Raw genomic sequence first — 26,109 nt, 5'->3', positions numbered from 1 at the left:
TATCACAAATAATATCATTTAATATATTTATCACGAGCTTTCCAAAATTTCTGCGATATTTGTCACACTGGGTGTCTTTGATTGCATCAGCTGACTAATTAATCAAGAAACATGATATTTGGTGCAGCCAAACGCGCCTCAGAAAAAGAGGGAAAAAGTAGGTGCATTACCTAATAGAAAATATTTTCTATTGTTATGTTTTATATTTATGTACTGACGCTGGATCCTCTGCAACGATTGTAGAATAAGCTTATCTTACAGCGTGCTGATGAGGCCCATCGTGATGTGGGCATGACATCCAACCCGCCCAAAAGTTGCGCCTATTCAAGTTTTCCCCACATCCCAAAAATCAGCAAGATCCAAAACACAGGTGGGTCATACGACAAGGAAAAGTTGAGATGGGGATGCCTACCATTTAAAAATTATATATTATGTTGGGCCGCCGTGTTTTATATACGCCATCCCATCCATTCATAATATGCGGCCCACCATGATTAATAGGAACCCAAAAGACTCAGTCCATTCCAAAGATCACGTGGGCCCCACCATGTGATTTATAGGTTTTAACATGATTCTACATGGTATAGCCAACCAGAGCTTTGGGTCGGCCTGATTTTTGGAATACAACAGAAAAGGAGGGGGCGCACATGATAGATGGACTGGATGTCATTCACACATCACAGTGGACCACACATATGGCGTTGTAGAATAAGCTTATTCATCAGACGCTGGGAGGATCCGTCCTCATACCGACTTATCTACCATTATCATTTCAGACATGGAAAGGGACCCGACTCAAACCATCACGTTCAGCCCATTCATCAGGCTGGCCAATCCGACAAACGAGAGATCCGGTTATATTTGATTTTCCCAGTATTTTCCTGTTTTTTCTATTGGGCTTTTATGGAGCTTGTCCTCTTCGATATCTCAATAACTTGCGTTTTTAACACAGCAACCAACATTTTCACCCCCTCTTATTGATAGCTTCGTCCCCTATATACTTTCTGCACATACCAAAATTACAATCTTGTATAGTGTATCTGAAAAAGTAGAAAGAAAACAGATTGCTTATATCAGCCCGGTGGATTTTAGATATCTGTTTTCCTTTAATACATGCATCCCAACATGCCATGAGGTTTGCTCATATACACCTTATTGCAATGAGATATGTCCGTACTCTAGCCATTGGATTTGGATATTTTTCAAACCGTTTATTTGATAAAGCTTGCCGTGAATGGAGGTCGATGGGGTGATACCCCCACTAGGACCTCACTAGTAACAGAGCCCTGGGCCCCACTGTGATGTATATGTTTTATTCACATGTCTATCCATTTTGATAAATCATTTTACAGCATGAGCCCAGAAAGAAGGTAGATTGAAGGCTTAAGTGGACAACACCGTAGAAAGTTGGGATTGGAAAGATTGAAGGCTTAAGTGGACCACACCACATAAAGAAAGGGTTGAAAAGATTGAAGGCTCAAGTGGACCACACCATAGAAAGAGGTGGGCCTCATTAACTGTCGATCAACTTAGACACAAGACAGGTCTATTATTTAACGGACGGATTAAATGCGGACCGCTAAATCATGAACCGCCACATGTTCCACGTAATTTCTTGTCCCACCCAGGATGATTTTTTTCACCAAGGAATGCTACGCCAAACACAAGCACCCGCACAGTTGCCAAAGTGACTCACGCGTGCAAGATCCAAGTCATTGATCATACAAGCAGCGCAGATGATGTTCCTTAGTTTCAAGCACTTGACCATTTACTCGTCGCTCATCAGGTTGGTGGGACCTGTACAAGGAAATTCTATGGTGTATACGTTCAACATATATATGTGGCTCAACTGACCAGTCATCTGGCCTGATTCATGGACCAAAAGAAATTCGTGTATGGGCACGTAGAATGAACAGCTTCGATCTTTTGGACAGTTGGAAATGACAACACTTGTGGGGCTGTTGGGTTTTGGCGCATCTAAAGGAGCGGATGCAAGCAGGTACCAGGAGGTCGATTTTCGCCCCCCTCGTCCGCCCTGGTAGTAGGGGGAGGAAGAGCTGTCGCACTCATTTTCTCATAACAGCCCTCATCTGCACTTGTATGGCAATACGTCCAAAACCTCCCCTGCGCCCTCACCTGCCGTGCCTGCTCATGTGGATTTCCGCTTTTACCCTCCTAAAAACCGGGTTTTCCTTTGACCTCGCGAGTTCCTTTTGCCTATGTCGCGACTTACAAACCAGCATGTGCCGCTGCGCACTGGGGCCATGGTCATGATTGAAACCGTCATGTTGAATAATTCTATGCTAATAAAGCCAATTTGATAATCTTGAGCTAAACATATGATTCTGATAATCTCTACTGTAGATGAATTTAGGGAAATGAAAAGGAAATTTTCGATGGATCACATTCAACTCTGAAAATCAAAGGTCGGGATCAGGAATGAAGATGGATTATTGATGGTAATATATATATATATATATATATATATATATATATATATAATGGTAGTAATGATAATATTGACGGTTCAAATCGTTGGACAATTTCAGTAAGTGGGCAGCGATGTATGGTCGATCATGAGTTGCGATGGAGGCAGAGCGAGCTCCTCGTTCTCGTGGTCCCCTAGAATAAAACGAATTTTCTCGTTCGTATTATTCTGGATATTTTTGTCGATATTTTCAGAGTAAAAAAGATGCATTTATAACCTCACAGCTTTCACACGTGTAATTTTCAACGCAATTCTTATCATTCCCGTTTATTTGTGGAGTTGATAATGAATAGTTAATTTTTTTATTTTCTTTTCTTTTTTGCCTTTTAATTACCCATTTTCAGCTGCACATCGATTGTCAGAGACGTCCATCTCCCACGAGTTTTAGATTGCAGCCCATCGAGTGCAGAAGGTGGACAGTTCCAATCGTGTCTTCATCTTTGCATGTGGGCCCATGGTAATTAAACAAAAGTGCATTGGTGAAAAGAACTGTTCATCTATCTGAGAGCACCCTTTCGCCGTCCATGTGGCAGTTGGAACCATCGATCTGAACCTGGCCCTAGTCACCTTCCAAATGACTGAACTGCGTTGCTTCAGCTATAAAGGTTTATTTTATTTTTTGATGTAGAGCGGGTCGCGGACAGTTTCATGGCCAAGATGGATCAGAAAAGGCCCGGTCGACAACAGAAGTGATTCGGACCATCGGACCTTAGATCGGGCGTATCTTGCAATCCAGGATAAGTTATCTGACGTAAAATATATGATTTTGGGGTAGAACGAGCTACTTTAGCCAACCAACCCCGTTATGCCGGGTTGCGCAGCCCGGAATTGCGAAAAACCCCTTGATCGATGGTCGTTTCTCTGTTTTAATTTCGTTTTTACTATAAATAGTAAGTTTTAGTTTGATTATAACTCTTCATCCGTCAGGCTTTAGGAGTTGCGCCCAACGTGAAAAGAGCTTAGAATAATTAGGAGAACGGTTTGGTGAAGCCAAATAGGACACTTACTATTTTTAGCCAAAAACCTTGCGCACTGGTAGACATCACGACCGTCTATAAATAGTAAGTTTACTATTTATAATAAGTCGCGGATTCTAGGAGTTTGAGTTGTAGTTTGATTTTAATTTCTTTCCCATTGCTTGGTACCCTTATTTAAAGGGTTGTGAACTCGTTTTTAATTATTCAACAATCAATTTCGAATTTATTAGAATTTATTTCTATTTTCTGCTTTCTTTCTTCGTGGATTCGAGAAGTCTCTGTGAGGAGTCCAGAGAAGTTCCGTGGATTCGGAATAGTTATCTTCTTGAGGAAGATGGTGCTCGACCTCGCGTCCTCCCCTGCGTCATTTTTATTCTATTTTTATCTGCCAATATTGTTTCCTGAGATTTCCGTCATGATATATAGTGAGGCCCAACAGATGGAGATCAATCAATTTAGGGCCCACATGTGGTGTACTCCATCGTATTGAATTAGGTAAGAATGTAGACAACCAGCTGGGGGGGGACGTAGATTGGGTACGGCTCATCTTGAGTGAGCTTCCTTTGCTTCTTTGCTTCTGGTTTGCTATCCAATCAAATCTTGCCACATTAGAATGGAGCGAGCTCAGTTAGGAGAACTATCCAATCCATGAACTAGTTTGGTCATGTATCAGACTCACTTGCAAAAGTAGGATAAATCATCAATAGTGCTCCTATAAATTAGATGATCTGATCATTAAAAGATGGACTTCAGTCTAGACCATCCTATATAGATGCATAGAGTGAATAGGATTGGTTTTGGCAACTCGTACTTCATCCACGGCGAAGCAAGCTGGTTTCTGCCTCTTAGACAGTTCCAGTCGTACGTCCATTCACATGACTCGACTCATTGCTTACAACTCACTTTGGTTTGTAGACTGCAAGGCTATTAGTTGAGTGTTGGCTAGGGTGAGAATGGGTTGGGTTGAACTGATGTGTCCTTGGACTGCTAAATGGGACGGTTCGGAACCTCCAATAATAAACAAGCCTGGGTCCAAAATTTGGATCCATTTAATGGCCTATGTCCAAAAGTTCAACTGGACTACTAAATGGGACGGTTCGGAACCTCTATAATAAAGCTGGACAGACCGGACTCTGATGTTGATTTTTAACTGGACTGATTTGTGCAATTATAAAATCAACCCCATTAGCACCAACATTTTATTTCATTTTAATTTGCCAACACCCAACCTTAGTCATGTAAGAAGCTAATTTCTATGAGTCCCTTTAGCTTGCATTGTAAGTCTCATCTTTTCCCACCAAACTATCTCTTGTGCAGGATATCCATGCCATGTGAACCGTGAGATCCAACATGAAAGTCACATGTTCTGGAAATCAGACTAATTCACTCATTAGATGGACCAAGTGCTCTTCTTGTTCATTTGATCTTGGCCTCGTTGAATATAAGAATGGAAACTTCTGTAGATGGACTATAAATGTGGAAAATCACGTTCATTGTTTGTTTTGCAATTATATTTTTCATGCAAACTGATTGTTTGTTTTCATGGATACTAGTTTAGCATAGAAAACAGAAAGGAGCGCTTACTGTCAGTTGACCCCTGGGACATGACACGCTCTTTTTTTTTTTTTCTTTTTTTTAACTGAAACGTAGGAGCACACCACCAATTTGCATGACACATAAAGTATATGATCCGGGTATAAATCCTATAATATACCCAAATATATGCAAGGAGCATGGTTCAAATATAATAATGTACCAAAATATATGCAATACCCAAGTATATGCAATAAGCAAATGGGCTAATACAATCTTCACCCCCAGATCTTTAGTTGACCAACAACCAAACTATTCAAAGACTAAAATTTTTAGAAATCATGTATGAATCATCATCTTTAACCTTTGAAATAAAATCTTTAACCTTGGAGGACCATCATTATGATCTGGTAAAGAGTTAGGTCACTGTCATGGGCCCGACGTGAAGGGTCTCAATGTTGAGTGATTTATAAGTCGTGCTAGTTTATTTCAAGATTTTTTTAAAACTTTTTAATTAATCAACTAAAGTTTTAATTGCTATTTTTGTCACTTTTTTTGCAGCTTACTTTCAAGATATCAAACAATGTCAAAAGTATGTAACACCAATCATATTTAAGAAAAAAAAAAAAAAAAAAGAGCATGTAACACTGATCACATTTAAGAAAAAAAAGATTCTATATATTTAAAAGCATATTAAATTAGCTTTTTGACAATTCTAACAAAAAAGAAAATGTAAAAAATAAAAATAAAATGAAGAAGTTATTGATGGGATTTCCTCCTCATGGGTCGACCGGTCGAGGGTGTTGCTCGACCGGTCGAGGCCTGACTTAACTCGAATTCCAGCGACCAATTGTATGTGTTAATTCTTCCGCACTGCTCGACCGGTCTAGGGTCCGCTCGACCGGTCGAGAACTCTGCTTGACTAGTCGAGGTTACGCAGATTCTAGTCCGGATTTTGTGTGGACTACGTAAATTTGAGGCGATTTCGCAAGAGGTGTTGAAGGAAGTTGCCTAAACTATAAATAGGAGTCCCTAGGGCTTTTCTAGGGTATTGAGAAGGCTTTCAAAAGCTATTGTACTAAGGGTTTTGATGGGCAAGGTGAGATAGATAGAAAAAAAAATGAGAGAGGAAGCTTGTAGAAGGGAGAATTCTGCTCGTAGAGTTGATCTACTTCGCAGTCGATGTCTTAGTGCTTATATGTCCTCGTGATCAGTGAGATCTCTCCATTTTTCTTTATTCTCTTATTGTTTATCTGCTCTTGCATGAGTCGAGAAGGTTTGATCCAAGTAGTGTGTGCTTATGATCGGTTGTAACATTCTACTTCATAGTAAATTGTTGATCTGGATAAGGTCCCGTGGTTTTTACCTCTTTGAGAGTTTTCCACGTAAAAATCTTTTATGTCATGTGGTTTGTACTTTGATTTATTTCATTGCTTTATTATCCCATAATTCTGACTTTTTTGGGAGGCTAGATCCTAAGGTTTTGTGCAACAGCTCCCAACAAAGTGGTATTAGAGCGTTCAAGTTGGTTGGACGGAGTGGGATCGGTTTTGAATTATGGAAGGTGGCTCATCAATGATGATCAGTCTCAATGGTTCTAACTGGACCATATAGAAGGTTAAGATGGAGGACTTGCTTTATTGCAAGGACTTGTATTCTCCAATTCAAGGCATATTACCAAAGTTAAAGGATATGTCAGATAATGATTGGAAGAAGTTGGACCGGAAGGCGGTGAGGTTTATTAGACAATGGCTGGATGATTTCGTATTCTACCATGTGTCTACTGAGACCTCAGCCGCTAGCTTATGGCTGAAACCGCAAGGGCTGTATGAGAGGAAAACAACTGAAAATAAATTTTTTTAATAAGATGACTTATGAATCTCAAGTTCAAAAATGGTGGTTCTGTGGCTGAGCACATGAATGAAGTCAGCAATATATTGAACCAGCTCTCCGTTATGAAGATGGTCCTGGACGATGAATTATAGGCTTTGCTATTGCTTAGCTCATTGTTTGATTGTTGGGAGACATTGGTGGTGTCTCTGAGTAAATCCGCGCCAGGCAGAAAGGTATCTATGGAATAGGTAACTAGTTGTCTCTTCAATGAGGGGACAAGGAGGAAGTCTCAAGGGTCTACTCAGCAAGAGACCCTTGTGATATAAGATTGAGGGAGAGAAAAGAATAGAAAGGGCGGGAAGGCCCGAGATAAATCAAGAGACAAGTTGAGTACCAGGAAGGATGTTGAATGTTGGAATTGTGGCAAGAAGGGCCACTACAAGTATGAATGTCATGAGAAGAAGAATGACAAGAAAGGAAAAGGAAAGGAGAAGGAAGATTAATCAGATTCCACTACGGTCGCTTCAGATGGCGATGTTGTAGTTCAACAGATCATGATGTTTGTCTCACGGCTACAAGTCAGGACACTGATTAAGAGATAGACTTAGGAGCCTCGTTTCATGCGACCCCACACAGGAATTTCTTTACAAGCTATAAGTCAAGTGACTTTGGAACCGTGAAAATAGAAAATTATGGTATATCAAAGATAGTAAGGGTCGATGATATTTGTGTGAAGACTGATGTGGGCTGCACATTGGTTCTCAGGGATGTGAGGCACATTCTAAACCTTCACCTCAACTTGATGTCGACGGGAAGGTTGGATGATGATGAATATGAAAGCCGATTTGTTGGTGGGCGCTGGAAGCTCATCAAGGGTTCGTTGATCGTAACTAGAGGAAATAAGTGTTGCACCCTTTACAAGGCAAGTGTCAGTGTGTGCAAGGGTGGGTTGAACGCAGTGGAAGATTTAATTACTGACATGTGGCATAGGCGTCTAGGTCACATGAGTGAAAAAAGGCTTCAGCTACTAGCAATGAAGCGGCTCCTTCCATACGTGATAGGTATACCTCTCAAAACCTGTATTAATTGTTTATCAGGGAACAACATAGAGTTTCATTTGTTAAATCTGCTTCTCATGTTAATAAAGTGCATGCATTAGATTTGGTTTATTCTGATATTTGTGGTCCTATGAGGACAAAAACCTTGAGCGGGGCATTATATTTTGTCACTTTTATAGATGATGCATCTAGGAGGGTTTAGGTTTATGCTTTGAAATCTAAGGACGAGGTCTTTGGTGTGTTTAAATTGTTTCATGCTATGGTCGAGAGAGAGAGACAGGTTGATCATTGAAGTACATCCGCACTGACAATGGTGATAAATACATCGATGACTTTCATGAGTATTGCAAGTCCCTGGGTATACGGCATGAACAGATGGTTCCCAAGACCCCTCAGCATAACGGTGTGGCTGAGTGAATGAATCGCAGTATTGTACAGAAAATCAGATGTATGTTATCCCATGCGAAGTTGCCCAAGACGTTCTGGGGAGAAGCAATGCACACGGCAATGTATTTGATAAACAGGTCTCCTTCAGCCCCGTTGAATGGAGAAGTACCCGAGAAGGTGTGGACTGGACAAGATCCATCATACAATCATCTCAGGGTATTTGGATATAGGGCATCCATTCACGTACCAAAGGACGAGAGGTCCAAACTCGATATGAAGATCATACAATATGTGTTCTTGAGTATGGTAATGAAAGTTCGGCCACAAATTGTGGGATCCGACTGAGAAGAAGCTCGTCAGGAGTAGAGATGTGGTTTTCTTTGAAGACCAATATATTGAAGACATTTGTAAGTTAAAAAAGATGCAGCTTAGTTCAAGAAAGCTAGAGGACATAGATCCGGTTATTCCTCTCGTGGTGCCTAATGACGGGGGAGTACAGTAAGGTCAAAAGGACGAGAGAGTTCCTAAAGAAAATGGACGTGTGAAGCAGCCCCTACTTGATCCACCTGTTGAGCTGCAGGTGAAGAAGTCATATAGGGACAAACAGCCGTCCAAGAGGTACTTCCCGCATGAGTACATTATGTTGACTGATGGGGGAGAGTCAAGAGATTATTCTTAGGCCCTAGCCGATAAGCATAAGGAGGAGTGGTTGAAAGCTATGCAAGAGGAGATAAAATACTTGCATAAGAACCACACCTATAATATGGTGAAATTACCTAAAGGCAAGAAAGTTCTAAGCAACAAGTGGGTGTTCAAAAAGAAGATTAAGCAGAAGAATTCACAGACGAGGTTCAAGGCCAGTCTTATGGTGAAAAGGTTTGGTCAGAGGAAAGGTATAGACTTCGACGAGATATTCTCACTAGTGGTAAAGATGACATCCATATGGGTGTTGCTTGGGTTGGTGGCTAGCATGGATATAGAGATAGCGCAGTTAGATATTAAAACTACCTTTCTCCATGATGACCTAGAAGAAAAGATCTACATGCACTAACCAAAGGGGTTCGAAGTCAAGAGCAAAGAGCATATGGTGTCTAGGCTAGAGCTTGTATGGGGTGAAATAAGCTCCACGGCAATGGTATAAGAAGTTCGACTCATTTACGTTAAAGCATGGATATGACAGAACAGAGTCGGACCACTGTGTGTTCACGTGTAAGTTCTCAAATGGTGATTTCTTAGTTCTACTATTATACGTTAATAACATGCTCATCATGGGTAAAGACATCAAGAAGATTGACAGGATGAAGTATGAGTTGGGCAAGTCGTTTGCTATGAAAGACTTAGGCCCGGCTAAACAGATCTTAGGAATGGAGATAACTCGTGACAGAAGCAACAGAAAGCTTTGGCTGTTACAAGAACGGTATATTAAGAAAGTCCTAGAACGGTTCAATATGAATGCAACAAAGCCGGTCAGTACTCCACTGGAAGGTCACTTCAGATTGTGCGACATGCAGTGTCCCAAGACGAAGGTAAAGATAGATGAAATGCAAAAGATACCCTACGCGTCAACGGTAGAAAGTTTGATGTATGCTATGATGTGTACGCGCCCATACATAGCATATAGGGTTGGTGTCATCAGCTGGTATCTTGCCAATCCTGGCAAAGAACATTGAGCAGTGGTAAAGTGGATACTATGATATCTAAGAGACTCATCCAAGTTAAGCCTATGCTATGGTGACGGAAAACCTGTGTTAAAAGGCTACACAAATGCAGGTATGGCAAGTGACATAGACTCCAGGAAGTCTACATCAGGGTTTATGTTCACGTTTGCAAGGGGAGCGGTCTCTTAGCAGAGTAAGCTACAGAAGGTCATAGTATTATCGACAATAGAGGCCAAGTACATTGCAGTCATAGAGGCATGTAAAGAGATGCTTTAGATGAAGAGGTTTCTATAGGAACTTAGTCTGAAACAGGAGCAGCACGTGATCTATTGCGATAGTTAAAGTGCTATACACTTGAGCAAGAATCTAAGTCAACACTTTAAGTCGAAGCACATAAAGATTCGGTATCACTGGATTAGGGATACTTTGGAACAGAAGGTGTTACAGCTTGAGAAGGTCCATACGGACGATAATAGATTAGACATGATGACCAAGGTTTTGTTCAAGGGTAAGTTTGAGGTTTGTAAAAACCTGGCTGGCTTGAAGATGACGGATTTTTCCACAGTCGGAAGGGGGAGATTTGATGGGATTTCCTCCTCATGGCTCAACCGCCCGAGGGCTTGGCTCAACTGGTCGAGGGTGGTGCTCGACCAGTCGAGGCCTAGCTCGACTCGAAGTCAAAGGACCAATTGTGTTAATTCTTCCTCGCTGCTCGACCGGTCAAGGAGTGTACTCGACCGGTCAAGGGTCCGCTCGACCGGTTGAGGACTTTGCTTGACTAATCGAGGTTACGCAGATTCTAGTCTAGATTTGGTGCGGACTACATAAATTTGAGGCGGTTTCGCAAGAGGTACGAAGGAAGTTGCCTAGACTATAAAAGGGGTCCCTAGGGTTTTTCTAGGGTGTTGAGGAGGCTTTCTAAAGCTATTGTTCTAAGGGTTTTGACGACCAAGGTGAGAGAGAAAAAAAAAGAGAGAGGAAGTTTGTGGAAGGGAAAATTCTGCTCGTAGAGGTGATTTACTTTGCAGTCGACGTCTCCACGCTTCTACATCCTCGTGATCGGTGAGATCTATCTGTTTTTCTTTATTCTCTTATTGTTTATCCGCGCCTACATGAGTGAAGAAGGTTTGATCTAAGAGGTGTGTGTTTGTGATTGGTTGTAACATTCTACTTCATAGTAGATTGTTAATTTGGATAAGGTCCTGTGGTTTTTTCCTCTTTGAGGGTTTTCCATGTAAAAATCTCGTGTCGTATGGTTTGTGCTTTGATTTATTTCATTGCTTTATTATCCCATAATTTTGGTATTTTTGGGAGGCTAGATCCTAAGGTTTTGTGCAACGGCTCCCAATAGTTATAACATATTTTTCTAAGCATGTGTAGGATTGTGATGGAATTAAAGCATATTAAAAAATGGATTAAGGGGTATTTTTTTTCATTTTTAATGTTTTATTAAAATAAATGCTTACAATTAAAAGTAAAATATGTGGAATGAATGGTCAAAATTAATTTGGATTATAAGTTATAATAAATACTCTTATTGCATTATAATTACATAGTTGATTAGTTTTATGAAATTATACTTTTCTTGTGCTCTCACTTTTTAGCTTTTATTTATTTATTCCTCTTTACAATTACAAAAGAGAGTACGTGTTTTATATCCTTTGAATTTTCTATTTTTGATGTTTCAATTTCTAGATTAGTCATAGGGTGACTATAGCACCACAATCACTGTGATTTGTTGACGAGTTGCCTAGCGAACTCAGTATTATCAATTGGTGACTTTTGTCATCAATCTTTGCTATAGCTATGGATGACCATGTATGCCGTTTTGGAAGATAAGAACCACTATCATCATAGTTAAGACATTAATAAAAAGATTTGCTTTTTTCGACTAAGACCCGTCAAGATTATCATGGGTCGAGTGGGAGATGCCCTTGGACTGGATGGACCCAAGTAATCAACACTAGCTAGATTGAGAGTCACTTCCATATCTGGACTCATCCATGACTTAGTGACGCAGGGATGGATGTGATGAGGTCATTCATCGTCTTCCTCAAGGGGATGATTACTCCAAATCCACAGAGCTTCTCTGGACTCCTCGCAGAGATTCTTCAAATCCACGAGAAAAAAATAAAAAAATAGAAATAATTCTCATAAATTCAAAAATAGCGTGATTGATGATAAAAATAAATTTACAACCCTTTAAATAGTGATACAAAACTTAGGAATAAGTTTTAGAATCAAACTCCAACTCAAACTCCCTAAGATTCGTAAACTTACTATTTATAGGCGGTCATGATTTCTACTAAATTTCATGGTTTTTGGTCAAAAATAGTAAGTGTCCAATTTGGCCTAACCGCGTTATTCTCCTAAATTTTCTAAGCCCTTTTCATCTTGGGCACGACTCCTAAAGCTTAACGGATCAAGAGTTATGATCGAACTAAAACTTATTATAAATAGTAAAAGAGAAATTAAAAATGACTTTCGACAATCTAATGGAATCTCACAAATATGGTGTGGGCAATGTGGCGTAGTAGGGTTGGATGGCTAAAGTAGTTTCTTCTAACCCAAAATCATATATAGTATATCGAATAACTTATTTCGGTTTGCGAGATATATCTATTTTAGGGTTCCAACGGTCCTCATCAATTCCACTTGCAATCGTGTCTTTTTTGGTCCATTTTGAACATGAAAGTATATGCGACCCGCTCTACATCAGCGAGCCTTGTGGCTGCATTTGGAATAGTCTTGTCCTACGTCTAGTAGAGGTAACATGGATGGCTCATGATGGTAGCAGAGCCCCAAGACCGCAACAGTTCCATTGGTGACCTGACCTCGAAATAGATAGTTAAATGTCAGACATGAAAAGCTCATTCAATTGTTTGAAAAAAGAAAGAAAAAAAGTTCGTCTAGGCTAAAATCTAGTGATCAACCTGCTTTTGGTGCAATGCTCCATCCAGCACATTTATCATCCGATGGATAATCCATATACACAAATCCTCTGATGCACATTGTGACACAAAACTTTTAAAGTTTAAACAGTCAGTTCCCTGAAATGGAAAAGAGTACCGCGGCGCCCTATCGGTGGAAGCTAGGTTCCAGGGACGTGGATTGGGTGCTACGGTCTACCACCGCCCAACCATAGCTAGGAACGGACAAGGGCTCCGTGGGGCCGCCGTGTTTTATCCCCACCGTCCATCCATTTTGCCATATCATTTAGGTTAGAAGCCCAAAACTGAGGTATATCCAAGGTTTAAGTGGACCACACCATAAGAAAAAGCAGTGATAATGACACTCACTGTTGAAACCTTCCTAGGGCCTACCGTGATGGTTAATTTCCATCCAACCTGTTCATAAGGTCACATAGACCTGGATGAAGGGAAAGCACAAATATCAGCATGACCCAGAACTTCTGTTGCCCCCGAAATGCTTTTAACTGTATGTATTTAAACCTAAATGTGTGGTCCATTTGAACCTTCGATCTGCCTCATTTTTTGCTTTTACCCTGAAATTATATGGCAAAATGGACGGACGGTGAGGATAAAACCCATATATCATAGTGCCCCCTCCGAACCCCTGTCGTTCCTAGCTAGGGACGGGCCGGGTAGTATCCAATCCGCGTGCAGGGTCCAGGCTCCCATAATTAACGGCTCTCATGGCCCTATCTCAGCATCCAATGAGAGAAGGTAGTCCTCATAGAGTACAATAGGCGAGGGAGTAAACAGTAAAGTGTACTTGCTAGGTGATACAAAGTCCAATATGAGACCTCTGTGACAGATCCGGTCCACTCATCAAGCACTATTAGCATGTTTTGGTCCAAAAATTAGTCCAGCCCGCTCCTCAGATAGGCTACACACCTTTCATTAATGTGAAAGCCCATTTATGTCATTCAAGTGTCACCACATGTTTTTTGGACCAGAGCATACATGTACTGGGTCATACTTCATGAATGGATAGGAATAATACATGTGCCACATAACACATGTGCTGCGAAGTCCACCGTGCATGTTAGGCCAACGAACAAACTCACGTTCCTGTTTTAGTACTCCTAACCGAGGCCTTGAAGTTGTGAGGAAAAATTGAGCGGCAGTTTGGACGAGGGCAAAGTTGTGTTATGCGTAGGCTGTCCATGAATCGATTAAAACACAACAAAGATAGTCCAAGTCATCCTATCCAGAATAAGTTCTCAAGGTTGTTTTTGTTTTGTTTTGTTTTGTTTTTTTTGTTTTTTTTGTTTTTTTTTTTTGTAATAAATTCCCAAGGTTATCTAGGTTATGCTGCCTTCAGGTAGATGTCCCTTGTGACCTTGTCAAGTACATGGAATACAGTGTAAAGATAGAAGTAGAGTTTTGGGGTAGCTTCTGAAGATGGTTAACTATACATGTAGGATTTATAGTGGATATGTACATTGACGCATATGGCACATGTATGAGGCACATGAAAATGAATTCTAATTCATGAAAGGTGTTTAAGTCCAGTTTTTGACACACTTACATGGACCAATGAGTTTCTGCCATGTGTCAGCATTACACACTACGTGATGAACAAAATCCCACTCGCAAGCCAAGAATATTGTTCACACCGGCCTTGTGTGGCTAGATCAACATGGAAATTTTACATGCACCACTGTAAATGTGGCACATTTTACACATTTAATTCATTTGCGTGTGATGTGAGATTGTGTTCCAACATGCATTGAACATAGAATTAACTTTTCTTACTTTCATGTCATTTTTAATGAAGGCATGCTACCTTTTTTTTTTTTTTTAATGATAGTTGGTAGTACACCAGCTGAAATTTTTTTAGTTTGGAAAGCGCCTGTACATCCATTTGGGCTGGGGTACAACCCGACTACCACAGCAAATGCAAGCAGCCTGGAAAACTGACCCGCCCCTGCTACTCAAAGAAGGCCTGTTATCCTTGTTTGAGACACCCTATTTTCCTGGGCTGTATGCATAAATGAATTTAACAAGCATGAATAAGCTGTCTACTCATACAAATTTGTGCCAGACACAACTTTGCCCAAGCTCAAACGGCCCTAAGTGAGCTCTGGCTACGGTAATTAGAACGAAGATTAAGAGGGGGCCTTGGAGTACCCAAATGGAAACATGGGACCACGTGGGAGAGATCCAGGCCATTTGTCAGGTCGACTTCGGTTTAGATGTGTTTGACATGAATAAGCAAGGCCCTTCGTAGGGTGGCAATGGGTGGGCTGAGAGATATCCTCACTACCACGACACGGATTGGATTCTTTTGAACTGTCTCTAAATACAACGACTCCCTTTAAATTAAGACGTATGGTGAATGAGAACCTCTCCCAACTGATTTTATTTATTTAGTATGGAGGCCTACTTAATGATTGGATCAGACTAAATGGCCAGGCCAAACCCTCCATCGCATGCTCGGCTGGGACTGGCCTTAAATTTCAAGCTTCGTATCTTCATCCGTAGGATCCCAAGTGTCTGGATGAATCGAAAGCCGCTGTTAGAACGACCCTCTGAAAGAATTGCGCTGGCAGACATAGCCCAATCTGTATACAGTAGCCAATCTCTCGGGGCGGGGTGCTCTGATAATGCCCAGAGCAAACAAAAGCGAGTTTGCTATTATGGATAGATGAAAAGTCACAATAAGATGGTGCCTAATTAAATTGAATCTTAATGTGGTGTAGATTGCCGTAAATTGATGTAGATACAGTTATTGGAGCAACCCTGCTTTTGTACCCGAAAGAGTTGTTGAAATTTAATATTTGATGAGTTTAAGAAAGAGCCCAGGCCCTGGCTGAATAGGGTTGGCCACCCGCAGCTCTCTGATAAGATATATCACACGTGTGCGTGAAAAATGGATGGTATCAGATAGATCACACGTGTGCGTGAAAAATGGATGATCAGGACAATGACAAACTAATGACATTCAACGTACTAGCCTGGCCCACCATGAGTGATGTACACCAGCTGAAGAATGGCCTTTGATCTCGTATGCCGTGTTTGCAGTTGGCACGTGTACGGCAGGGCTCGTCATTCTCACTCGTGGATGCCAGTTGGCATTTTTCTACGTGATGACGTTTCGTTTCCATAAATTTCAAAATATCTACCGAGTGGGTGCTGCAGCCGTAGAAAACGCACTACAACATCCGTTCTATTTCACGATGGACATGGAAAACAACGTTTATAAGCTGGCAAGTCACGCTTTCCATACGCTTGCGAAAAACACTGCATATGTTGCACATGTTCTTCAATCCTAACTGTTCAAATCTTGTGATCCACTGTAGGTTGCGAGAAAAACTCATATAAGTAGGTGGATTGCATGATCCTAAATCGTGGCTAGTGAAAAATTAATTTGCTGAATTCCAACCATTCACCGTCTTCCAATTTAATCGTCCATTTGATGGTTGAATTATGAAAATTCAGACCATCCAGTATGATTTTTTAGTTTATGGCCCATCCACATCAGGTCACACGTGGATAGTTTAAATTTGATACCTGTGAGACAAATGCACGAAGTCTGCATGCCTATGGATGGCCATACACTACTAAAGTACTTAGGTTTTTCTCTGGGCTACCTGCCGCACGCACTACCAAAACCGCTAATCCGTACACCAGCAACCACTAATTTATCTTATTTTTTTTATCGTCCGTCGCATTTCTGTCTTGCCACTTTGGATCCTCTCTCTTTTACCTTTTCTGATTCTTTACTCTCTTTCTACCCTATTTATTCTCCTTTTAAAACACTCAGAAGCATCACTTAAAGGAAGGCCGAGGGGTAATAATAACATACCCGCTTTTTATATTTCTTGCTTTCTCGCTTGCTCTTTCCCTTTCGTCTTCCCTCCATCCCCCACTAGGAAAAGAAGCTCTTCTCTTTTTCCTCAGAGACTGGAATTCAGATAGAGTGAGAAGGACATGTCGAGCTGCATCGATGTTGCTTCCGAGCAAGTTTGCTACATCCCTTGTAGCTTCTGCAACATCATTCTCGCGGTATACAAATGATCCAAAGCACTCCCACTCAACGAATTTTTCTATTTCATTTTTTTTTTCTTGCAATAATATAAGAAAAGCAAGCTTCTCAAATCTGGATTCTTATAATTTTCACTTTTTCCATGGCAGAGAGAGAGAGAGAGAGAGAGAGAGAGAGAGAGAGAGAGAGAGAGAGAGAGAGAGAGAGAGAGAGAGAGAGAGTTGTATTACAATTGTTTCTTTCTTCTTCTTCTTTTCGTGTTTTTTTTTGGGTTGAAGGAACAAAATTGTGAGATAAAATGGCGAAGTCAATTCGAAAATCGTTAGATTTCTTGGTCCGTGTCAGCCCTATATTTGCCAAAATTGGATAGTTGGAACAGTCGATCATTTCGTGGCGTTTTAGAAAGGAAAAAAAAAAAAAGAAAAAAAGAGAGCAAGAAACTTGTTTAACGCTATCCAGTTTTTATCTTAGAATCGGTTTCCAACATAAGAATTGAAACTTGAAATGGTTGGTGTTTTCTTTTCTTTTCTTTTTTCTATGAAAACAAGCATCTTATGTGAATATTTATTAAGCCAAAGTGCATTTGAGAATGACAGAAAGAAAGAATAATGGGTTTTGAATACACCATTTAAGAAATAAGAATACTTGTGATTTTCTTGTAAAAAGAAGCTTTTTCTGATTATATAAGAAAAAATCCAAGAAAAAATTAAAATTGGTTCTTTAAAAAATTAAAGACCATGAGAAGCTGTTTAATATATTGGACAAGAAGAAAATAGAAGAAAATGAATCATGGAAGAGAGTTTTAGATTTTTGAACACATTTCTAATTATACATAGAGAAACAAACACAAATCCAAATTAGATTCTTTCATGAACTCACCTTCGTTTTTCGTTTTGCTTTTCATTATTTCAGGTGAGTGTTCCATCCAGCTGCTTGTTCGACATTGTGACCGTTCGATGCGGCCATTGCACCAATTTATGGTCCGTGAACATGGCAGCCGCTTTGCAGTCGCTTTCGTGGCAAGAGATCCAGGTATGTAAATATTGTTAAAGTAAGAAAAAAAGAAACTAGGGTTTACATGAGATGGGATGAGTCTACCTACCTATCTATTTTTAGCTTCTGAAATCTAGAATTTCTAGGTTATCTTCTTTTGGGGGGCGAGAGAGAGAGAGAGAGAGAGAGAGAGATTTCAAAGGCTGTAAAGTGTGGCCCCAGGAGTCGCATGAGAAACCTACATTAGCTGTTCAAAGATGGAATCTCCGGCCACAGTCGTAAACGGATCAGGTCCTAACGTGCCCATGGGTTGCATTTCCTAGGGTTAATAGCCCGCCTCTCTCTCTCTCTCTCTCTCTCTCCCTTTTCTTTTCTGCTGGTTTGATTTGATTGACGGGCATGCAAGCTCGTAAAGGTTTCTTTACCATCCTCTCCTATCAGTCACTGTCCTCCATATCGGAAACACGTCTCATATCACACACATACACACGGTTTTCCTTGCGGATGTTTCGTAAGAAAGACAGCATGAGAGAGATTTTCCTTGCATATATTTCATAAGAAAGACAGCATTGTAATCGATACAGTCACTTCAGATTGTCCTTTTCTTTCTTTTTGGGACCAAGAAAGAAGTTGGTTCCTTCCATTCGTCTTCTAAGGTTCCTCTTCCACGTTCTTTTTTTTTTTTCCTCGAGAACTTGGGGTTGAGGACCGAATTTCTCACCTAACACCGGTTGTACGCTACAACCCATGTATGTCTTCATGCCTTTGGAATTTTAGTTTCCAGTATTGTCCTTGATAATACCATTCAGATTTAAGTCTCTTTTGTAGGTAATCAGTTCTCTTTTGTATATGTTGGCATTAATCCATTGTAGTTATTACTCTCAGGCATGCATATTATATTAGTTATACAAACGTATTTCTACGTGTATAGCCCATGAACTGATACTGTCTGGATCCATACCAAGAGTGCTATAAATCCGGGCACTCAAGAGGGATAACGCTTCTGTGCAAAAGAACACTGCGCATAAGTTATTTTCCTCTTCCCAAGGCTCTGGCCTCTATTCACCTTTCTCTTTCCCTTTCTCTTTTAGCTGCTCTACCTGAAACCAATAATCCAACTTCTTGAATCACATTTTCTGGTTCTAAACCCCACTTGTATAATTTGAACCTAACCTTCTTTCTTGTAAATGGCCGATCTTCCAGAACCCAAGTTTTATTCCTCCAGATTACAGGATAGACCTGCCTTCTTCCTCGTCATGCAACAAGGCCACAATACGATCACCAGCCTCGAGCAATGAGGAGAGGACCGTAAACAGGCGTGAGTCTTCTTTCTTCTTCTTCTTCTTTTCCTTTTTTATTTCTTTCTTTCTTTCTTTTTTTTTTCCCCTCTCTCTCGTGAAAATATGGGAGCACACCACCTGCTATGCATTGATATACAAGAGGATGATACAAATGACCCACCACCCATGAAACCGATACAAGCGAAGCCCTATACACCATAGCCAAAAAGAAGGGGAGCCATACTCATTTACATCTAATGTACCCCAAACCATTTTTATCTTTAAAAAAAATATACATCCCCTAGATGCTCTGGGCAAGCCCGCCAATCTGTCAAAAACTACGCCTAGTCCCTCAAGCTACCCTGACGGGCCAAACGGTCCGCAACTGAGTAGCTCTTCCTACATATTTGTGATTGCTTGAAGTTCATATCCTAGAGTTTATTTCCTGATTCCACCCACCGATACCAGATTGCCCATGGGGGAGGATTAGTAGACCCAAAAACATTAACCACACCTTTGTTAAAGTAAAAAATGGCCCTAGCCTTGGCCGCAATATTACCGACAACCCTGTAATGATTACAGTTGAAAGATCCAAGCTGGCTGTAGTTTGATATTTTTATTGCATGGTATGTTAAAAAGAACTCCTTAGTATTCTAACTAAGCTGCATTTTTTTTTTTTTTTCTTTTTCTTTTTGTTTTTTTCTTTTTTCTCTTTTTAATTTTGTGCAGCTCCAGAGAAGAGGCAACGCGTTCCTTCTGCCTACAATCAGTTCATCAAGTAATAAATCTACTGTCAGCCTCCTGAATGTTTGTTTAGCTTTTGAGATTACAAAAATAAAATTAAAAAAGCTCTCGAAGAATATGCTAGTATGAGTCACACCTCAACGAATTCTACTAAGTGCACAGCCAGACGTGTCTATTGTATACATGTCAATTATGTATGGTAATTAGGTCAATTTTAATTGGTGGGACCGATGGATGGGCCATATTCCTGAAATGCAGGCAGTTGGACCACTAGCCAACTTAGTTAGTGTCTAGGAAAATTGAGGCCAGTTTCAACAAATGAGAGATAATGCACATTCGATAGGAAAATCTCACAAGTATTAGATGGTCGGATCCATGAAGACGCTACGATTTTATGTATATATATATATATATATATATATATATATATATATATATATATATATATATATTAGTTATCTAGCGCACCCACTTGATGGCTGTACGAATCATTGGTCTGATACCAGTACGTTTTTTAGCACTGTATGGTGGGGGGATAACACTTCATCGTAATATCATTTATTGAAAGTCTGCCATAAATCTCATTCTGTTGCACACTAATGTTGATTGCAGGGAAGAGATTCAGAGGATCAAGGCCAACAACCCCGAGATAAGCCACAGAGAAGCATTCAGCACTGCAGCTAAGAATGTGAGTAGAACCCTATAAATTGCAAGTGTAGACATGTCTCCTCTTTAATTGCAATCTTTCTTTTCTTTGTTAGTGGGCACACTTCCCTCACATTCACTTTGGGTTGATGCTGGAGAGCAACAAGCAACCGAAACAGCTTGATGAGGTAAGGACTTGATCTGGGAATTTTAGAGGAAGAAGAAATTGCATTTTCATTTTATAGGGATAAGATAACTTCTTGAATTTTCCTTACCTTGCACCTTCTAATTCAGTATTGATTAAATTCTTCTGCATGTAGTCGATAGTAAGGACTGTGCAACCCACATTTTAAAAACTGAATGGTAGATGCTGGTGGTCTTAAAGATTAAAGTGGCCTGAACTGATTTTTAATGTCTTGTATCCATTAAAGTGGGAAGTTTAGTTTATATATCATTGATTACATAGTGAATATATATATATATATATATATATATATATATATATATATATATATATATATATATATATATATATATATATATAGTGATATATATATATATATATATATATATATATAGTGAAAAAAAGAGGCAAATAACTTATTATGTTCTCAAGTCGTTGGAGAAGATTATTAAACCTACATGAATAAGAAGACATGACAATAAAACTGATGGCAATAAGTCAACCTAAGTCACTACTGAACCTTCCAAAATCTAATCATGAATAGGGTAAAATTCCCATGTAGGAAGATTAAAAACAGCGAACCCCACAAACAACTCATTCTGAGTCCGAAATTTGAAAATGGGCAGGAGTTCAGTATTTTTAGGCTTAGGAATAATGCATTAGACTCATAAGTAATCAAGAGATAGGAAAGAGAGGAGGGGAAAACACTATATATATATATATATATATATATAGAGAGAGAGAGAGAGAGAGAGAGAGAGAGAGAGAGAGAGAGAGAGAGAGAGAGAGAGAGAGAGAGAGAGAGAGAGAGAGAGAGCACTATATGGGCAGCAAAGATCAGAATAACAAATTCTATCATTTGGTGTCAGACCTCCCACAAACCATCCGGGGAAAGCTGCTCCTAGACCGGGTGGGATTGGGAACATTAGGGAGGGTAGGGGCCAGATTTAGCGTCGTTTGGGGTGTTGTTCAGGGGATATGATAGGTGGGCCCTAGTTTTATTTTTTGTTGCTGGGGTCGGCCCGAATATAAATGTCAGTTTTTTTTTTTTTTTTTAAAAAGGGGGAAGCACACCCCTCAAATATCATTGAAAAAACCAAAAGGCTATACAGAACAGGGAGGGCAGGCTAACAAAAAGATCCTGATGCTCCAACCAGAAACTGCACATTCGGGGAGGCCCGACACAGAGCCGGCCAACCTATCGTAAGGAAATAACCAAACACACAAAAACACTAAAAAGGCTGTTAGGATATTCGCACCCCACCCAAACCAGACCTGTCCAGGACCAGTTCACCCCATGTAATGTAGGGGATCTGAGAGGGGTGCCCGAACAGTTCGAATTACTGGTTGGCGCTAGCCCAGTGGGCCAGGCTGTCAGCAACCCGGTTTGCTTCTCTCGGAACATGCTTGATGGACAACGATCCCAAGGCCCGAAAAGACTCAAACTTCTTCTGCAAATAAAACAGCCTCCAAGGTGCATCTCCCAGGCTGGAGAACAAGTCGACCACAGCAATGGAGTCACTTTCCACATCAATCAAAGTAAATCCTTTTTGAAACAAATGGAAAGTCCGTCAATGACTGCTTTCACCTCCGCCAGGAAACTGGATCCCTGACCGTAGCCCTTAGAGAAGGCGAACTTGAAATCACCCTTGTCGTCACGACAAACACCGCCGGATCCTGATGGGCCTGGATTACCTCTAGAAGAGCCATCGACATTGAGCTTCAAGTGGCCCAGGATTGGATGGCTCTATTTCACGAAAGAGATCGAGTGAAGAGGCCTCACACCCTGAGGGAGATGGAGGTCAGCCTGGGCTTCTCTGTCAGCCTGGTTTCTACACCGGGGAAGAGGGAAGATGGTCGCCAGCTTAAACAGCCAGGTCCTAATCTGGTGAATGGCATCCGAGGCGCTGGATTGGACTCCCTCAAATCGCATGGAGTTTCTGCACTTCCAGACTTCCCACAGGATCAGGGCAGGAGTCAGCCCTCTAAGGACTCCTAGAAGAGAACTGTTGGAAGCTACCGCCCACCATTGGAAGGCTTTGGTCGCCGTTGCTTGGTTGGGCAGGAGGTTCACAGAGATAATGGGCGAGAAATGTCAGTTGTTTAGCTCTTTTATTTAATGGATATACGGTTTAACACACACACAGATACATAGGGGAAAACATATATGCTTGACTGCCAACATGTCACGTTTGTAGGACATCGGGGGGCACTAGCTGGGGGTACATTCCATTTTAGATTTTGCCATCAAAAGACCGACTCTTCTACTCTCTTCTTTTTTCTTTTCTTTCTTTTTTTTTTTTTTTTGCTTCGAAGGTGGGAGCACATTATGCTCCACGAAAGAAGTCAAGCTTCACCTATTGTATAAAACTGCACACACCATCAACAATCTCTACAAAAAGAAAAGGAGACATGACAAAAAGGTCGGAGAAATACTCTTCAAACAGATACTAGATGCCTCAGCAGCACTAAGAAAGAGTTGTAGAACGGGGCTGCCTAAGACCAGGGAAAATTGATCCACCATGGAAAAAACCAGCATGGTTTCCTTATTCGCCCTTCAGATGGTGGTGACAGCATTGTAAAAGGCAGGCGTCTTCCTTGGTGCATCTGGTACATGGAGCCAATATATATATATATATATATAAAGAGCTCACAACATTCACTTGTGCCATTAAACACACATATAAGGAAAAGAAGATGGGCAGTGGGAAGGAGATAGGAAGTATATGCGTACGGCTGAGCTCCTAGAGAGATTAGAGGCCTGTTATTGTTGTACATGGCCGGGATTGGGAACATCCGTCCTAGCTGAGCCCATGCGAATAGTTTTTTTCGTATCTTATTACTGTTTAGGCGCAAGATATGCTTGTCTCTTTGACCTCTATGGTAGGCGTTTGGTGGGGCGTGGAAAGGGATCTCTCAGCTGCATCTATAAATATTTTCCCTGATATCTATAAAACTATAGGTGTTGTTTTCTCCTACCTTTTGGTAATAAAAAAAAATGGTCCCCATCTTAGGTGGTCCATGCCTACAAAGATGTGGATTGTTCAGGTGTGTTGATGCAATTAGGGAAAAGAGACCACCAAACTTTACCTTTTTGGTCACAAAGCTGCAGTTGACAAGGAAAGAATGGAGTGTGGTGATGAATTGCTGGTCTTTACGAAAGGGCAGACACATGCTATTATTGAATAAGGTGCCAATTTTCCATATGTCACATGTGCCATCATCTATCTTTAAGTGCACCACATACGTCATATGTGCTAGTATCAAACACTGCACATGTACCACATATGTCAATCTATTATCCACATGTGCCACTCCTGCCAACTTCTATCTTCAAGTGTCGAATATGTGTCACTGTCAATCTTCCAATGACTCTTATGTATCAAATGTGTGGGATATTGCTTCCTTCATCCAGGGTGTTTGACAAATTTACATACATCCCAGGACATTGTCCAGAGTTTTTGTTATTGAAGCTTTAAGGAGTCACATCCTTGCATGTCAAAAAAAATAAAAAATAAACGGACATTGTCTAGAGAAACCGGTACATGCCCTATGTCTTAAAGTACTGTCAAATCGATCTTGGAGGGTTCAGGCAGTGGTGTGCCCAGACTTACAAGTTGGGCCCAAGCAACCTATTCGAGATACGAAATCAGGTTATTGGTACCAGCTTTTTGGTAACCGTAGGAAGAGAGAGGAGGGCGTTCTATCAATTAGGTTCCCTAGGATCAGCCTACTATTAAATTCCCATGAGATCTCTTCATTGTAATAAAACAAATATTATTTGGGGTCGGTTCATCTAGAACATATGTAGAATAAACTTATTCTACAGCACGGTGTGTGTGGCTCACCATTATCTGAAGTCCCCATCCAATCCGTCCCATAAAGTGCACCACTTCGACTTGACCTCGTATCCCAAATATCATCCCAGTTCAAAATATAGGTGGGTCAATTGAAAAGATATGCCCCACTAGGATGGATGGCCATCGCAAAAGCATTCTTTTCCAAAACACATGTGGGTCACACCACGTGATTGTAGAGGTTTCAGGCGTGATTTTTCACTGTGGGCCCACTTGAGTTTTGGATAGTCCTGATTTTTGGGCTCCAAGGACAAGTGGGGCCACACATGATGGATGGATTGAACGCCATGCACACATGACCGTAGCCCACACAACTCATTGTACATTAATCTTTTCTTTTTTCTTTTTTTCGAACCACATTTTATTTTATTTTATTTTATTTTTAATTTTAAATTAAAGAAATTGCAGAGGAATGGGCCTCGTATTATTTACCTGACCGTATTTTAAATGGGTCCAATTTTAAGATCCTTATCTTTTACATTGACTCCAGTTTCTCAATTTAAAGAATGGTAGCTTATCAGCTTTGCTAAGAGCACATGCGTGTATAATAAAGCTCATGTGCACACGCCACAATGGGCTAGCATCACAGTTAGGTGCAAGATCCAATCCATCCATAAGGTTAGTACGACTTTCTACATGTTTTCCCAAGAATAAATCTGATCCGTTCAGCATATGCACCCAAATATTGGTAACAATTGGATGGGTTAGAAAGCTTGAGTCATTTTTTTAAGCTGTAAATTTGTTTTGCCAACTATCACCTGCTTTACGAAGTGATCAATTTGATTTTATTTTTATCCGGAAGTGTGAGCACACCATCTATAAATTTGTTGATATTGAAAAAAAAAAGATGTATATTCGATCGGGTGGTCAGCACAAAAAGAAAACAGGCCCAGCCTATCATGCCATGGTGATAAACTTAATTCTTGAGCAAAGGCATCAATATAGTGGTACCTTCCTGATGGATGGCTTAGATCTTGGACCGACCGTGCCATGGCGTGTACATGAGCTTTACTGCACATGCCTGTGACGTTTAGCAACACTCGTAGCTTAAACACATCTCCTCCTTTTATATTATAACTTTCCAAAGTTTTTAAGAAGTCGCCGAGTTGACTAAAATCAACCAAAATTCCCACCACGGGGAGTACCATGCTGTTGTGTCACATATTTCTCAGTTGTAGAAAAACATCCATTTTCATGCACTCTTCACCGTTCAAGAGTGCGAATCCTAGGCAAATCCAGGTTGCTTTGGAGATGGATTACAAGAGGAAGAAGAATAATAAAAGGGGAAGGAGACTCCATTGGAGAGTCCTTCTCCATATAAATTTGAGGAGATGGGGGATGAGCTGTCACACCCTTGCTGTCCACATGCACGAGCTTCTTATCAAGGCTGGGCTTGCCTCATCACACTTGTGGAGACAACTTGAAGTCCTTCCTTATCACTTCCGCTCGGTTTGCAATCCCTGTTAAATAGCCTATGCCAATGGCTTGGTAACGGTTTTTTTTTTTTTTTTTTTTTTA

The 26,109-nt window shown here is 40.6% G+C and overlaps 1 protein-coding gene across 1 annotated transcript in view; it reads left to right on the top strand.

Moving 5' to 3' along the window:
- The first annotated feature begins 16,676 nt into the window (after window positions 1–16,676).
- LOC131256565 (axial regulator YABBY 5-like) overlaps window positions 16,677–26,109 on the top strand; it is a 49,084-nt gene continuing 39,651 nt past the window's right edge. Inside the window, exons 1-6 of the mRNA XM_058257457.1 lie at window positions 16,677–16,908; window positions 17,801–17,920; window positions 19,085–19,199; window positions 19,891–19,939; window positions 20,518–20,593; window positions 20,667–20,738. Coding sequence (XP_058113440.1) covers window positions 16,834–16,908; window positions 17,801–17,920; window positions 19,085–19,199; window positions 19,891–19,939; window positions 20,518–20,593; window positions 20,667–20,738 — 507 coding nt within the window. The 5' untranslated portion in view covers window positions 16,677–16,833. The remainder of the gene's footprint in view (window positions 16,909–17,800; window positions 17,921–19,084; window positions 19,200–19,890; window positions 19,940–20,517; window positions 20,594–20,666; window positions 20,739–26,109) is intronic.

Source organism: Magnolia sinica, chromosome 1, assembly GCF_029962835.1.
Source record: "Magnolia sinica isolate HGM2019 chromosome 1, MsV1, whole genome shotgun sequence".
Classification (NCBI taxonomy): Eukaryota; Viridiplantae; Streptophyta; class Magnoliopsida; order Magnoliales; family Magnoliaceae; genus Magnolia; species Magnolia sinica.
Note: the sequence above shows the minus strand (reverse complement) of the source record. Positions and strands in the feature narration are given on the sequence as shown.